The 17,221-nt window shown below is 39.2% G+C and overlaps 2 protein-coding genes across 4 annotated transcripts in view; one reads left to right on the top strand and one right to left on the bottom strand.

Moving 5' to 3' along the window:
* Positions 1 to 13,892, top strand: part of POC5 (POC5 centriolar protein) — a 42,253-nt gene extending 28,361 nt beyond the window's left edge. For all 3 annotated transcript variants that reach the window (XM_081230824.1, XM_081230825.1, XM_081230823.1), the window contains 3 exons: positions 3,427 to 3,704; positions 8,133 to 8,309; positions 10,590 to 13,892. In XM_081230824.1, the coding sequence (XP_081086950.1) occupies positions 3,427 to 3,704; positions 8,133 to 8,309; positions 10,590 to 10,733 (599 nt within the window). In that variant the 3' untranslated portion in view covers positions 10,734 to 13,892. The remainder of the gene's footprint in view (positions 1 to 3,426; positions 3,705 to 8,132; positions 8,310 to 10,589) is intronic.
* Positions 13,893 to 14,296: 404 nt separating this feature from the next.
* The window catches only part of ANKDD1B (ankyrin repeat and death domain containing 1B), a gene marked incomplete at both ends in the record, with an annotated part of 52,514 nt that continues 49,589 nt past the window's right edge, over positions 14,297 to 17,221 (bottom strand). The window contains 4 exon segments of the mRNA XM_081232597.1: positions 14,297 to 14,358; positions 15,314 to 15,606; positions 15,784 to 15,891; positions 15,986 to 16,169. Of these exon segments, the coding sequence (XP_081088723.1) occupies positions 14,297 to 14,358; positions 15,314 to 15,606; positions 15,784 to 15,891; positions 15,986 to 16,169 (647 nt within the window).

The raw sequence follows: 17,221 nt of genomic DNA, 5'->3' as shown, positions 1-17,221 counted from the left end.
GACAACCTGGAAGAAATGGACAAATTCTTAGAAATGCACAACCTGCCAAGACTGAATCAGGAAGAAATAGAAAATATGAATAGACCAATCACAAGCACTGAAATTGAAACTGTGATTAAAAATCTTCCAACAAACAAAAGCCCAGGACCAGATGGCTTCACAGGCGAATTCTATCAAACATTTACAGAAGAGCTAACACCTATCCTTCTCAAACTCTTCCAAAATATAGCAGAGGGAGGAGCACTCCCAAACTCATTCTATGAGGCCACCATCACCTTGATATCAAAACCAGGCAAGGATGTCACAAAGAAAGAAAACTATAGACCAATATCACTGATGAACGTAGATGCAAAAATCCTCAACAAAATACTAGCAAACAGAATCCAACAGCACATTAAAAGGATCATACACCATGATCAAGTGGGGTTTATTCCAGGAATGCAAGGATTCTTCAATATACGCAAATCAATCAATGTGATACACCATATTAACAAACTGAAGAAGAAAAACCATATGATCATCTCAATAGATGCAGAGAAAGCTTTCGACAAAATTCAACACCCATTTATGATAAAAACCCTGCAGAAAGTAGGCATAGAGGGAACTTTCCTCAACATAATAAAGGCCATGTATGACAATTCCACAGCCAACATCGTCCTCAATGGTGAAAAACTGAAACCATTTCCACTAAGATCAGGAACAAGACAAGGCTGCCCACTCTCACCACTCTTATTCAACTTAGTTTTGGAAGTTTTAGCCACAGCAATCAGAGAAGAAAAGGAAATAAAAGGAATCCAAATTGGAAAAGAAGTAAAGCTGTCACTGTTTGCAGATGACATGATACTATACATAGAGAATCCTAAAGATGCTACCAGAAAACTACTAGAGCTAATCAATGAATTTGGTAAAGTAGCAGGATACAAAATTAATGCACAGAAATCTCTGGCATTCCTGTACACTAATGATGAAAAATCTGAAAGTGAAATCAAGAAAACACTCCCATTTACCATTGCAACAAAAAGAATAAAATATCTAGGAATAAACCTACCTAAGGAGACAAAAGACCTGTATGCAGAAAATTATAAGACACTGATGAAAGAAATTAAAGATGATACAAATAGATGGAGAGATATACCATGCTCCTGGATTGGAAGAATCAATATTGTGAAAATGACTCTACTACCCAAAGCAATCTACAGATTCAATGCAATCCCTATCAAACTACCACTGGCATTTTTCACAGAACTAGAACAAAAAAATTCAAAATTTGTTTGGAAACACAAAGACCCCGAATAGCCAAAGCAATCTTGAGAACGAAAAACGGAGCTGGAGGAATCAGGCTCCCTGACTTCAGACTATACTACAAAGCTACAGTAATCAAGACAGTATGGTACTGGCACAAAAACAGAAAGATAGATCAATGGAACAGGATAGAAAGCCCAGAGATAAACCCACGCACATATGGTCAACTTATCTTTGATAAAGGAGGCAGGAATGTACAGTGGAGAAAGGACAGCCTCTTCAATAAGTGGTGCTGGGAAAACTGGACAGGGACATGTAAAAGTATGAGATTAGATCATTCTGTAACACCATACACAAAAATAAGCTCAAAATGGATTAAAGACCTAAATGTAAGGCCAGAAACTATCAAACTCTTAGAGGAAAACAGAGGCAGAACACTCTATGACATAAATCACAGCAAGATCCTTTTGGACCCACCTTCTAGAGAAATGGAAATAAAAACAAAGATAAACAAATGGGACCTAATGAAACTTCAAAGCTTTTGCACAGCAAAGGAAACCATAAAGAAGACCAAAAGACAACCCTCAGAATGGGAGAAAATATTTGCAAATGAAGCAACTGACAAAGGATTAATCTCCAAAATTTGTAAGCAGCTCATGCAGCTCAATAGCAAAAAAACAACCCAATCCAAAAATGGGCAGAAGACTTAAATAGGCATTTCTCCAAAGAAGATATACAGACTGCCAACAAACACATGAAAGAATGCTCAACATCATTAATCATTAGAGAAATGCAAATCAAAACTACAATGAGATATCATCTCACACCAGTCAGAATGGCCATCATCAAGAAATCTAGAAACAATAAATGCTGGAGAGGGTGTGGAGAAAAGGGAACACTCTTGCACTGCTGGTGGGAATGTGAATTGATACAGCCGCTATGGAGAACAGTATGGAGGTTCCTTAAAAAACTAAAAATAGAACTACCATATGACCCAGCAATCCCACTACTAGGCATATACCCTGAGAAAACCATAATCCAAAAAGAGTCATGTACCAAAATGTTCATTGCAGCTCTATTCACAATAGCCCAGAGATGGAAACAACCCAAGTGTCCATCATCGGATGAATGGATAAAGAAGATGTGGCACATATATACAATGGAATATTACTCAGCCATAAAAAGAAACGAAACTGAGCTATTTGTAATGAGGTGGATAGACCTAGAGTCTGTCATACAGAGTGAAGTAAGTCAGAAAGAAAAAGACAAATACCGTATGCTAACACATATATATGGAATTTAAGAAAAAAATGTCATGAAGAACTTAGGGGTAAAACAGGAATAGAGACACAGATCTACTGGGGGTGGGCTTGGGGATATGGGGGGGGGGCTGTGACGAGGCTGGGGAGAGGCATGGACGTGTATACACTGCCGGGCGTGGGGTAGATGGATGGTGGGGGGTGGCCGCGTGGCGCGGGGGGATCGGCTCGGTGCTTTGTGGCTGCCTGGAGGGGTGGGATGGGGAAGGTGGGAGGGAGGGAGACGCAGGAGGGAGGGGATGTGGGAACAGATGTATATGTATGACTGATTCACTTTGTTGTAAAGCAGAGACTAATAAAAAAATAAAAATTAAAAATTAAAAAAAAGTAAAGACTTAGTGTTACTTATTGATTTATTAGTTTGCTGAAAAAAATCAAGAATTAAAAATACATTGGTTTTGTTAGGCTAAGAGCAATAGATGGTAAATGAAGAGGGTATGGTGATATCAGAAAACTATTCTAAAGATCTAAATACCAGGCCATTTATCAGGATAGTTGTATTAAATAATGCAAAGAACATAAATCTTTTGGCACAATGTGACCATATTATTTTAGTGGTTGTAAGGTCCCAGCTGAGTACATAATTTATTTTTTTACATAAGAACAAATCCTTCATTAGCTTTCACATGTTGAAGGAACTGGTCTGAAGTCTTTAGTGGTTAATGCTGACATTAACCAGTTAACACTGACAAACTGCATTAACCGAACCTATTAACCTATTAATAGTGTTAACCTATCCAGTGTATGACACATTTCTACATTTCTGTTGGACCGCATTTTAGAGAATATGTATTTTCATTGTTGGGAAGATAAAAGTAAACTTGGAAGAGTGTTAATGGAATGAATTTGTGATTTATACGGACAGACCTCACAAATAATAAAAGGGAAGAGTATGGTCCTGGTGTTCAAGGAAAAGAACATTCTTCTCATTCGGATCCTTCAGCTCCTCCGATGCCCTCAGCCGTTGCAGTGCCCCCATCCCCGCCGGCGGCAGCCCTGGGAGCCACCTGCGCTGCTGCCTTTCCCTCCGCTGCTTCCATCACTCCTGCCAGGGCTGCTTCCACTTCCTCTGTTCACCTTCCTGTTTCTGCTTCTTATGGCGCTGCATCGACAGCTACAGCTTCTGCTACACAGGAAGAAATGGTCAGTACAGTTAACTCAGGTGCCTATGTTGGGAAAAGGGTTCCAAACTTGTTTGTATATTGGATATTTTGAACTCAGAACGTATTTTCCCATGGAGAAAAGAGCCTATATGGTCACAGAAAATATTTAATACACAGAGTAGCTAAAACATGAATTTGTAATGAAAATAATACCTGAAAATTCTATTACAGTAGTGATAATTAAACAAAAATGAAGAACTTATTAATTTTAAAGGAAATTAGTGGGTATTTTCAAGGGCTTAGGAGGCTAATGGCTTTTTTGTATATTCTTATTTAACTACAGCTTCCCTTTTCCTGGATGCAGACATATTAACACTACTCTGTAGTGACTCCATCTTGATTAGGTTTTAAGTTTTCATATATAATTGGAATGAAGATAGGAATTGTTTTTCCTAAAGTCACTAGCTGCTAACAGAGGAGTCCGTAGAGGGGGAAGAGTACTGAATGAGGATGGCGTATTTGTGGGAGAATTTACCTGAAGTTAAATTAATCAAGCTATTAATATGCACATTGTGGTTCTGACTTCTCGGCCTCCTGTTGTTAAACCTGTATTCTTCAGTGTCTCTCAAGTGAAGGGCACAGGGATACAGGCCAAGCTTATCAGACTCACCTCTGCACGGCTTTGTTTTTTTTAAAAAAACCCTATGCCCTTCTTCCCTACTCTGGCTTGGATCTGGCACAAAGGCATGTACGGTTCTATAAAGGTGCTGGGACGATTCAGATTTGCTTGTCTCCCTCTCCTCCCTGACCCTAACCACTTACATGAGAGGAAGGAAGATGGCAGAGGAGGTTTTAGGTCTTAATTAAGATTTACAGGGACTTCCCTGGAGGTCCAGTGGTTAAGAATCCGCCTTCCAATGCAGGGGACATGGGTTCGATCCCTGGTCAGGGAACTAAGATACCACATGCCATGGGGCAATTAAGCCCGCGCGCCACAACTGCTGAGCCCACACGCCTCAACTAGAGAGAAGCCTACGTGCCTCAATGAAGATCCCGTGTGCCACAACTAAGACCCAACGCAGCCAAAAAAAAAAAAAAAAAGAGTTACACAGGCCATTAGAAGGTGCTGTAGAGCTAAGCAGCTCTCTGCAGCTAAGGGATGCATTGAGTCAGCCAGACAATTGGTCATCTGAAGTACTCCAGCCTTTTGCTTTTCTTTTTTTTTTTTTTAAATTTATTTTTGTCTGCGTTGAGTCTTTGTTGCTGCGTGCGGGCTTTCTCTAGTTGTGGTGAGCAGGGGCTACTCTTCATTGCAGTGCGCGGGCTTCTCATCGCGGTGGCTTCTCTTGTTGCGGAGCATGGGCTCTAGGCACACGGGCTTCAGTAGTTGTGGCACGTGGGCTCAGTAGTTGTGGCGCACGGGCTTAGTTGCTCCACGGCATGTGGGATCTTCCCGGACCAGGGCTCGAACCCGTGTCCCCTGCATTGGCAGGCGGTTTCTTAACCACTGCACCACCAGCAAAGTCCCTTGAATTTCTGCCTTTTGGAAGCTACTAACTTTGGGGAAAAGTATGTTGAGATCTGCTATTTTGCATTTCTTAAATATGACTTAAGAGAAATTTGAATGTGTGGGGGAGTTTTGATTTAGAAATAAGACACTAAAATTCAACCCTGACATGTGTTCAAGCTGAGTTTATTTTTCATGATTACACATTTTGAAGTGTGATCCTATACTGATGATCTCAGTTAAATAAACACAGTGAGTATTTATTTAAATTTCTGGTTTGTCATTCATGTCGCATATCCAGATAACACATAGAGCTAGATTTTTCAAAATTCCCTTCTTAAAATATGACTACACCATTTGTACATCTGGGTTTATATCTGAATCTGAATATGCATAACGAGAACCAAATGAATGAGTGTACTTACCACCCTTTTTATTTTTTGAAACAATTTGGTCACCTGAGATAATTTTGAAGTCTTTGAAACCTGAAAAACACAATATTATATAGACAGTGCTTCTTCTTCCCCCGCCCCTCCAGCTACATCCTGCTCCTTCAAAACAGACACCCAGGGGCTTCCCTGGTGGCGCGGTGGTTGAGCGTCTGCCTGCCGATGCAGGGGACGCGGGTTCGTGCCCCGGTCTGGGAGGATCCCGCATCCCACATGCCGCGGAGCGGCCGGGCCCGTGAGCCGTGGCCGCTGAGCCTGCGCGTCCAGAGCCTGTGCTCCGCAACGGGAGAGGCCACAACAGTGAGAGGCCTGTGTACCGCAAAAAAAAAAAAAAACAGACACCCATTCAGTTTCATTCATATAAGTACAGCATTTAGGGTTAGAGAGAAAGGAGAATCACAAGTAAATCAATCTGTAAGTGCCATGCTAGTTTTCTTCCTTTCTTATTTAATTAAAATACTCAGATTTACCTCAAATATGTCTTCTTGTTTTTAAAAAGAACCATACTGACAAAAGCAAAAACAAATACATTACTTGGATTACTTACCTTATATGAAACCATTATTGTTGGGAACAGGAAAAGAAGAGAGATTTGTGATCCAGGCCTGGCTATCTTTCTCTTCATTTGAATCACAGAGGCTTCCTATGAGCATTCAAAACTTTTTCTAGTCTTCTTTAGTAATTTCCAGTAGCTAAAAGGAGGTATGTGTAGAAAGTAAACTGCAGAGAATCAGGAGACAAATAACTGGAGAAGGGAGGATTACCATTCTAGTGAAAGAATATTTTCATCTGTAAAATTATTTCCTTTCTGCAGACATCATCAGTATGTTAAATAAAATATCAGAATTTCATGGTGGAAAATATTTTCAAAAAACATGTGCTCGCTTCGGCAGCACGTTTACTGAAAAATATATATTAGGCAGTTATACAAGCAAATGTACTATTTCAGTTCACAAAGTGGAACAATAGATGGCACTTTACTTTTTCTAACTCCATTTGAAATAATCGAGGGGTTTTAATTGGATTTTTAAGCTATTCAGTAAAGTTTCTCTTCTAACTTTGCTCTTCATCTGAACAGAAAGTGAAAGGCTAGCATTAGTCAGTTGGTCCTGCTCTCCCTGTTTCATACATGAGGAAATTGAGGCTTAGGGAGAGTAACTTGCCAGTGGACACAATTACTAATGCAATTGTAATTCAGACTTTGACAATCTGGCTTCAGAGCCCTGTACTCTCAACCAATAATCTGCATTGTTTCCATGTCAGATATTAAGATACAAATATTGGGGTTTTTTAAATATGTCATTTCCCTTTTTCTTATTCCTTTTGATTTTTGCCCCGCTAATGTAATTAGTTGATCATGAAAAAAAAATGAGTATATGTATATATTACTCCTGACATAAATGTAATCTTTCTGGTGTATTGTCCCGCAGTAAGCAACAAAAACTGTAAAACCTGACATTACTTTTTGATATAATCATCTCGCTTTTGGCAATACATTCTACAAATAACTCTCAAAGGAAAAGGAAAATCCAGGAATTCCTTGGTGGCCCAGTGGTTAGGGCTCTGCGCTTTCACTGCTGAGGGCCTGGGTTCCACCCCTGGTCAGGGAACTAAGATCCCACAAGCCGCATGGTACAGCCAAGAAAAAAAAAAAAAAAATCCTTTTTTTTTTTTTTTAATTACAAAAGTTTGCTATATATAATAAGAAAAGAACTGGGACAGTTAAACTGCAGTTTGTTGATATAAAAACCTGTCATTAAAAATGATAGCTGGTCTCATGTATAAAATAAATAAGAACATGCTGTATAAAAATAAATTTCAAAAAAAATGATAGCTGGTCTCTATTCATGAAAAAAAGTATATTAACAATGCCATAAGAAAAAGGGGAGGACACAAAAGCATATGAGTAATGATTTATCCATAAGGGTCAGAAGTTCATATAACAGATTAGTGGTTCAAGAACTAGGGATTGTTTGGGAAGGGAGATATGTATGACTCTAAAGAAAGGACAGCACGAGGGAGAGCTTTGTGGTGATGGAATAGTTCTGTATCTTGATTGCAGTGATAGTTACAGGAATCTACACATGGATAAAGTGACATAGATCTATACCCAGGCATCATTCCAACATCAGCTTCCTGGTTTTGACATTGTAATTATACTGTAATTATATAAGATGTAATCATTGCAGGAAACTGGGTGAAGAATACACAGGACCTCTCTATGCTCTCTTTGCAACTTCCTATGAATCTATAATTATTTCAGAATAAAGATTTAGAAGTTCCTAAAATCCTATAAAATAGTTGGTATACCAAGGTTAAAGGGGTGTTTGGGGTGCTTGGTTTTATGTTTTGCTTTTTGCCTTATTGTTTAAAAAATTTTCCCCATGTTAGAGTTGGTTGCATATACAATTATTTTAAGTGCCTGTGTATTTTCTTTATAAGTTATAGAAGCAAAAGTATCATAAATTTTGCCATGGATTTTCTACCAACTGAATTTTTTTTTGTTTTTTAGTATGGGCCCAGGGTTGTGACATCAGCACAACAGAAAGCTGGAAGAACAATCACAGCCCGGATCACAGGGAGATATGATTTTGCTTCAAAAAATAGAATCAGTAGCAGTTTAGCTATAATGGGAGTTTCTCCTCCCATGAGCTCCGTCGTTGTGGAAAAACATCATCCGGTCACAGTGGTGAGTCTGCATTTGATAACTTCTTGTCAAAAAATCTTTTTCCTGAGAGTTGATAGACTAATAAACACTTAAATGACATGTTGAGGAGAAGATCAAAACCCATGAGGACTGGTACTTGTTCTGCCTTTACTATTACAGTCTTTATATACTTAGAATTATCACACCTGCTTTAAATCTACCTTTCCTATTTTAGGAAATTAATTTCAGGAACATTGTTTCTTCTCAATAGTATGAAAATTATCAAATACAATTAATCCAGTGTATTGATAGCCAAAAGGGTAAAGTATATAAATGATTTCTCATTAATTAAAAAAAAGACAAAAACTGTTTACTCATTAAGTGCTGTCCATGTAGCAGATTTTTTACTCTAAGAAACACCTACTTTATGGTTTTTAAGTTTTCCTCCTTTTTTTATTATTTGAAGTCTTCTGCGTCTTTGAAGTTTTCTGAAGTCTTCAAATATAATTGTCAACGTATTTCTAATTTGGAAAAAAATCAGGTTGCAATAAATTCATGTGATATAAAGGAAAGTACGTGGAATTTAAGCAAAAAAAAAAAAAGAAAACCTGAGTTAGTGCCTCAGTTTCGCTACTTACTGCCTTTGTGATCATATACAAATCAAGTAAATATTTGAGCCTCCATTTTTTCACGTGTAAAACGGGAGCAATAAGAGTACTTAGCTCCTAGAGTTATTGTCAGGATTCAGGATTAAATAAGATAACATGAAAATTAAATGAGTTGTATAAAGGCACTTTGTAAAGCCATAAGCAAATTTAACTTAATAAAAGTTACTAGAGAAGGATACATGGGATATCTCTGTGTTATTTCTTACAATCGCATATGAATCAACAATTATCTCAAAAAGTTTAATTTCTAAAAGTTACAAGAACACATCCCTAAAGAGAAACAAGGGTTGATTTTAAAGAAGAATGTCCTCTATATAAATTCTGAATGTTAAGCAACATTCCTGTCTGCTTAATATGTCAAAAAAATAAAAGGAATGATTTTAAATCCTTTTCTTTCTGAACACTAGATTGTTACTAGATGATTAAGTCAAAAGAAGCTGGATTGATTGTTTAAATTTAGCTTCACGTAAAGCGTGACCACAGTGAAGTGGCAGACTGAGATGGAGGTACCAAGTCCAAACTGAACACATCGAGGGTAGAGGATCATCTTAGCCTTCATAGGTTGGACAGCCCCTGAAAGTCCTTAGATGACTTCTCTCCATATTTTTGAAAATGTGAGATTAGGTATCAAAGATGAGAAGAAATGAACTCATTTCTATTTTTATCAGCACATAAGATGTTTATAAAGGGATAGGGGGAGAGAGACTGTCCATTCATAAGGTAAGGAAGATATAAAGACAGCCCATGTGTTTATTTTTAATTCAGACAACCTGTTTTTTTGTACTGATTGGAATGATATTTTACAGAAGAAAAACCAAGGAACTAAAGACTTATAACCCCTGTTTTTGATATTTATCTCTCAAACTGCCCTTTGTTTATTTAGTATGTTCAATTACTCTTCAGTAATTGGGCACGAATTCAATAGCCATAAACTGCTTCCATTATTACCTACTTTGGATTGTGTACAGGCACAGTGGCAGTCCTCTGTACTATTTTTATTTTTCATTTTATCCCAGGATCCTAAGAACTAGAACTACTAGAAACAGTTATTATTAATAAACCATTCATCAGATTTCTGACACTTGAGCTCCACCTGTTGGATAATTGCTTGCTCCTAGTGGTACTTCATCCTGTGCCATGTTTTGTAGATCATGATGCCAGCGGTACCATGAATCTGTTTCTACAGGTTCTCTTGCCCATCATCCCTAAGGAGAAATAGCTCTTTTTTCAGGGTCAGATTAGGTGGTTAGCAACTAAAATTTCATCTTAGTTGCAAGAATCTCTCCCATTTGTAATGGTTATCCAGTTATTTACATACAAAGAAACATTTATATAAAATAAGAAAAGAGATTATTTCTCCAAAGAGAAAATTTTATTAAAGCAGAATCTGACATGAGGATCTTTGTTTCAAGAGATTTCATTCATTTTTTTTTAAGCAAAAGCTGTATCGTAGAGCTTTTGAAATACACAGTGAATGTTTTGATATAATATATATAATTTTACTTCAAGTATTTTAAAGATGACTTTTCTAAGTGGAAGACCCTAATAGGAATCTACATGTACTAATGTTTGTTGGGTTAAGTTATAGATAATGAAATGATATTTAGTATGTATAATTTTATGGAATTGTTGAAGCATATTTTTGCCTTTTCAGCAAACCATTCCGCAAGCTACTGCAGCAAAATATCCCCGGACCATTCACCCTGAAAGTAGTACCTCAGCTTCCAGATCTCTCGGAACCAGATCAACTCACACCCAGTCTCTCACAAGCATTCAGTCCATAAAAGTGGTTGACTAAAATGAATATGTTCCTATTGAGGTCGTTTAATTCTTCTGGCTTTAATAAGAATTAGAAATCTTTAGTTTTTAAAATTTCATATTCTTAGAACATCATGGATACATCATGTTCATTACAAATTACAAGAGACTTTTTCAAGTTGTACCATCCTTTGTAACTATATGTAGGATTATTTTAATGTGATTTTTAATTTAAGCTATTAAGTAAAACTTTTTAAATTAAAAAAGAAACTAGCTTAATTTTTTAATAGGTTCAACCTGTGACCAATTATATCATCAAAGTAATATAAATCCTGTTTTTGCAGTTATTTCCAAAAGGCTAAATCATTTGCAATGTTACCAAGTAAACTTTGAGAACTTTACTAAAAAAATTATTTAAACTAATAAAACGAAGGTATTTTTATTTGAAAATTAAAAAATAAAAGCCCAGAGTAATATCTTATCACAAAGTTTTTTTGTGACTTTAATATATTAGTCCTCATTTTTCTAGGGCTTTAACAATTAAAAATAGGGGGGAATAGCAATACCTGTGAATAATTTTTAATGTTAAAAGGGAAGAAATATTTTACTAGCACAATAACAGAGTTACAGAAACATCAGAAAGAAATTTCCTATTGGGACTTCCCTGGCGGTCCAGTGGTTAAGACTTCTTCCAATGCAGGGGGTGTGGGTTCGATCCCTGGTCGGGGAGCTAAGATCCCACATGCCTCGTGGCCAAAAAACCAAAACAGAAAACAGAAGCGATATTGTAACAAATTCAATAAAGACCTTAAAAATGGTCCACATCAAAAAAAATCTTTAAAAATAAAAAAAGAAATTTCCTGTTAGAATGATCCCATTTCAAATGTTCTTTCTTACCTTTTTGAAACTCTGTAGCATTGAACCTTTTTTTGCTCTGAACATCCAAACATTGTCCTGTGATGGTACAGCCCTGGACAATTCAGCAAACCTTCCAGGCCTGGGAGAGACTTTTCAATGCCTGGCCGATAGGAAGAAACCATCTGGGCAAACAGATTTAGAAGAACAAGACCAGGCTTCTAATGCTTTTATTGCTGGCTGACCGGGTTATCTAGGGCCAGACACTTAAATTAATCTCAGGGTCCTCATCTGTGAAATAATGAGATCTACCTACCCCACCTATTTCTCAAAGTATTTATGGCTCACATAAAAATGAGTGGATTCTGAGGAACTTGTGAACAGCCTCAGTTTCCATATCTTTAACAGAAGTGGATGGTTTCAGCCTCTTTCAGTCTGAACATGACCTAGCCCTGTGCTCTAACTTTACTATTGGACATAGTTTTTCTTATTGCCTCATTTTGTAATAGGACATGAGAGAATAAATGTGAGACTGGCAAATATCCCATTTTCTAAAGGACACACCAAGGCTTTTTTGAACTATAAAAGTATCTGGCTGTGTCTTAAAGAGTATTAGATCCTTCTTATGCAGCGCTTCTTTTGGGTTGTGGCCAGCTACCACTGGTGGCAAAACAGCTCCTCTGGGGTTTCAATAAGCACAAATCGACAGCACCTCATCTCCTGCTGCCTGTACCATGGGCATGCTCCTCCCCAGAGCTTCCCTGTCCACTCAGAGAGTCGAGATACCGGCAGGCTCCACTCATATGCAGCCTGGAATTTACATCCCACTGGGGTAAAGAGATCAAGTCTTACTTTCTCCCCATATGAATTGTCCTGAGATGCACTAGTCCATTCCTGAGGTCAAATAATCAGTTGTTCCTGATACCAAGTGTTGGCCAATTTGGTAAATCACGCTGGCCGTGGCTCTCCCTCCTTCCCCATCTCACTTCCTTGTTCCTTCACTCCTGCTTCCTTGGATCTACACTCCTGAAAAAAAAGCAGTTGCTCATAAACTTTGGTCTTGGGCTCTGCTTTTTAAGGAACTTTTACTTACATGACAACAGGGAATGGTTTTCAGTAAGTGGCTTCCCTGGTGGCGCAGTGGTTAAGAGTCCACCTGCCAATGCAGGGGACATGGGTTCGAGCCCTGGTGTGGGAAGATCCCACATGCCACAGAGCAACTAAGCCTGTGCGCCACAACTACTGAGCCTGCGCTCTAGAGCCCACGAGCCACAACTACTCAGCCTGGGCTCTAGAAGCCACCACAGTGAGAAGCCTGCACACAACAACGAAGAGAACAGCCCCCACTCGCCGCAACTAGAGAGAGCCTGTGCACAGCAATGAAGACCCAATGCAGCCAAAAATAAATAAATAAAGTACATTTAAATCACAGAACAATAGGTTTTTTAAAAAAGAATATTGTAAGCATCTTTTAAAGCTTTATCTAAACTCTAAAAATTGTATATTGTCTACAGCACCAAGCAATATAGTGTTAGCCTAATTTAACTTAAATTCAACAATTAAAACACTTAAACAGTCAGAGTATGTATTCATATTTGTTTATTATTGCATAAAGAGGTTACCCAGATTTTGAAGCAAGGTCAGTGGAAACTGGCCATACTGAAGAACAGGTGGGGACAATGCTTTTCACTAAATACCTTTCTAAAAACTTTTTATAATCATGTGAACATATTACCTGTTTTAAAATTAAGCTTACCATTTACAATCAGCATGAGATGAAGATGTAGAACTATAAATTCATGATATAATAAATGGACTGAAATTGCTCGTGATTTTATTTCTGGGCTTATAGACTTAGAGTCAGAATTTGATAATGGAGAGCCTTAAATTATAATGAACAGGTGCACATAAGCTGATAGAAATTGATACTTGATTTCACATTTCAGAACTTTCTCAGATTACAAAAATAATGTGTGGTTAATATTTTAAAAAATATTGGAAAGTACCACAAGTACAAAGATAATGAAAATCACCTGTAATTACATCACCAAGAGATTAAAAAACATTGGTGCATACACCTCTGGTCTTAAGTGATATATTACACATAGGTGTTATTTAAAGCCAACAGTAACTGAATTTCCAAAGCAAGTTTCTCTTATGAAATAGAAATAATGGTTAATGATTTCAATACTATGGATATGAGGTTAGGCATTTCATAGGCATTCTCCCTTCATCATCACCTCAATATTATAGAAGAGATAGACCTCTTTCCCCCATCCTATAGAGAAGGAAACTAAAGATCTGAGAACTTGAATGTTAGCATGCCCAGAGACTCACAGCTAATAAACGGCAAAACCATGATTCAAAACCGTGTCTGTCTATTCTAAAACCCTGGGTTTTTTCATTTACCATAATGTTCCCACCATCATAACTTTTTAAAACATGATATACAAAATCCTAGGTTATTCTATCACTAGATATGTTATCACATATTATGTTGCATCAAATGACAGAAATGGGAAAATCACATACAACTTGCCTTAAGCAAAACCAAAAAAATTGACTTTTCAGTGGTTGGAAAGTGTAATACTATTTTTTCACCTGTTAGAGAATCCTGTCACTGCCATCTTCACAGTTGAAAGGAAAATCATTACTACTGTTGGAAGAACTTTGTGCCATTTGAAGAACTGAATTTAAGAGGACTGAATACTGAATGGAAAATCATTTAAATACAATTTCTTTAGGCATTTATGAAACTGCACATTTCTTGGGCCTTGAGTCAGTTTCACTTTTAAATTGACGAATCTTTTCTGGAAAAAATGAGATAACATGATTAACAGCTAACATTTATTAAGCACTTGGCTACATGTCAGGCACTATTAATCCCACAGCAGCCCTTTGACACAGACACTCTTCTAAAAACTGAGAATGCCGGCAGAGTGAGTTCTGTAAAGAACTTGCTCAAAATCACAGCCCATTATTTGTTGGAGTTCAGCTCTAAGCTCACACAGTCTCGCTCCAGGGTACATGCCCTCACCCACTGCAGTGGGCTGCCTCTCAGTCTTCCCTGAGAGTTCTTGTGGACACTCTTTCATAGAAGTGAATAAGTTCAAAATTGAGGGAACAAACCCAGAGCTAGGAGGATAATGTCATGGAAGGTAGGCATAATCCATGCACACTATTCCTCGTACCTACCACTGCTTGAAACATTATCGGATCCGTGATGTGATGTGCATTTATGTTCTCAGTTTCAGGTAAAACTGCACCAGCGAAAATAATGGTGATAAGTTTTCAAAGCATCTTCCCTGAAAGGATGGTCTTTGGCAGAGTGATTTTTAGCAGTAATCCCAGCTGGCAAAATAATTGCCTGTCTGCTCTTTTCTCTCAGTGTAGAAGTAACTTTTTCAAACATACTAACTCGCAGAGTTCCCAAGAGGAATGGGCATGTTGAGCAAGACAATTCTTGCTGTAGAGCAGTGTCCTGTAGGATGGCTCAGCACTCCTGCTGCCCTCCTCCCACCCACACCCCTCCCACACATGCACACACACAAAAGTACTCCTGCACTTTTCAAATGCCCAGCAGGGGAATGACACTGAGAACCACCAGGCTAACAACGGGACCAGTGCTGATTAAGTCACCAAAGGAGAAGCTGCATGTTCTGACACCAAGCTGGGACTGCTGTGTCTCAGGGAAGTACTTGTGCCGACCGTCCCCTACCATTTTAAGAGAGTGGGCGTTCGTATCTGTTGGAAACTGTAACTCACCAGCTAGTTCTGAGAAGCCCGCGCACACCAGCTCTTCGTACAGGTGCTTGACCGGCGTGGCCTGTGTCACCAGGGCCCCGTGCAGCCAGATGAGCAGAGCCCCGAGGCCGTGTTCACGGAAGCTCTCCTCCCCCGTGGCAAGCACGAAGGGCAGACGCTGACACCTCCTTACTGTGAACTCAGTTCTAACGCAAGTTCCATATGACTGTGGTTGCATGTTCATTCCTCCTCTGGTAGCTGTGAGATAAGCAGCCCAGTGGATGAAAGCCCTTCCAGTTGCCTCACTGGTACTTCTAGGGGGACCAGAGTTTGGAGTCTCTCAGCACTTGCAACGCACCTGCTGTGCTTAACACACGAAAGCTGAGGATGAGAGAGGGGAGGGACAATCAAAGAGATGTGGAGCTTTTCTCCAACGTTCAGGTGGCACTGCTAGAGGCTAGCACTTCTCAAACTTAAGATGCGCAATTCACCTGAGGGTCTTGTTATAGTGAAGATGCTGGTTCAGTCGGTCTGGGGTGAGGATCTGCAGGTGAGTGAGCTCCCAGGTCCTGCTGCTGCTGCCGCCCATGAACCACACCCTAAGCAGCCAGCATGCACCCACCTGCTGGTCCAGCTTCCAGGAAACTCCTCTGGTAGAAGTCTGCAACCCCCGGCCAGGCCAGGGCTCTTCACTGGGCAGATCTCACTAGACGCCTAACCCCTGAGAGGTGTTCGGGGAAGTGCTGGGACACGGAGATGGGAACCGTGGTCACTCGTGGCTGGAGGTCACAGTTACAAACCCGTGCCAGGTTCCTAGCTCTGCCAGATGCCGAGATGAGGAGGGCCTGAGCTCTGGGGAGGAAATCCGCTGCACAGACTGTTAGAGGGGCAGGCGTTTCAGGGAGAACAAACTATAAGCATGAAGAATGTACTCCTAGGGACTTCCCTCGTGGTCCAGTGGTTAAGACTCTGTGCTCCCAGTGCAGGGGGCCTAGGTTCGACCCCTGGTCAGGGAACTAGATCCCACAAGCTGCAACTAAAGAGCCCACATGCTACAACTAAATAGCCTGCACTCGGCCACAGAGATCCCGCATGCAGCAACAAAGACCCGGCGCAGCCGAATAAATAAATAAATATTTTAAAAAATGTACTCCTAGGTGAATCCAGTTACTTTCTTAAATCTTGCCGCTGCCAGACTAATTTTTCTTAAATACCATCTTCAACATGTCATTCCTTTGCTCAAAAGCCCACCAACTCCATTGTGCCTGTAGCATAACCCAGGGTTCCAATGTAATTGGATTGTGAATGTTACTATTTTCATGCCAACTAGATTATCAATTCCATCAAACATGCACCAAGGCTTACAGAGCTGATGTATGCTTCCCCTGGCACAGCTAAACACACTCTAGGCACTCCGTAATGTGTGAATGAAACACATCAAAACTCCCCTTATCCTGATGGCAAGTACTCTGAAAGCACACTACATTTCCAAATCAATTTTTTAGGTCAAGGGAAATTTCCAGAAGGCAACTCCATTTTCCTAAAGACTTCACAGAACACTACGTGCCTAATTAGCAACAAGGAGAAATCTTAACAATACAAAAGAAATATTTTTAGAAACTGTAGTCAATATTCAACATTTTCAATGCATTATCTTCCATTTTTCCATGTGAAAATGTATCCTTAGAATTAGCACTAAAAGTGTCATAATTTACTTGTGTGTGGTATAAGTAGCGTGTGCCCATGGGCTGTGGTTCTGCTATCCCCAATCCCCAGCAATCAATAATGTGATCACCCCCTGAGCATGGGACTCGTTCACATCTCATGACAGCCATGTAAGGACAGTGCTCTGAATAAAAAGTTTTGCCAAGAAAAGTCTTTGCTTCTTTGTTTTTAAAGCTAATTAGTTGATAATGCAAACAAGCTTTC

The sequence above is a fragment of the Mesoplodon bidens genome, assembly GCF_964165515.1.
Source record: "Mesoplodon bidens genome assembly, chromosome: 4".
NCBI lineage: Eukaryota > Metazoa > Chordata > Mammalia > Artiodactyla > Ziphiidae > Mesoplodon > Mesoplodon bidens.
This window is presented reverse-complemented; position numbering and strand designations above follow the sequence as displayed.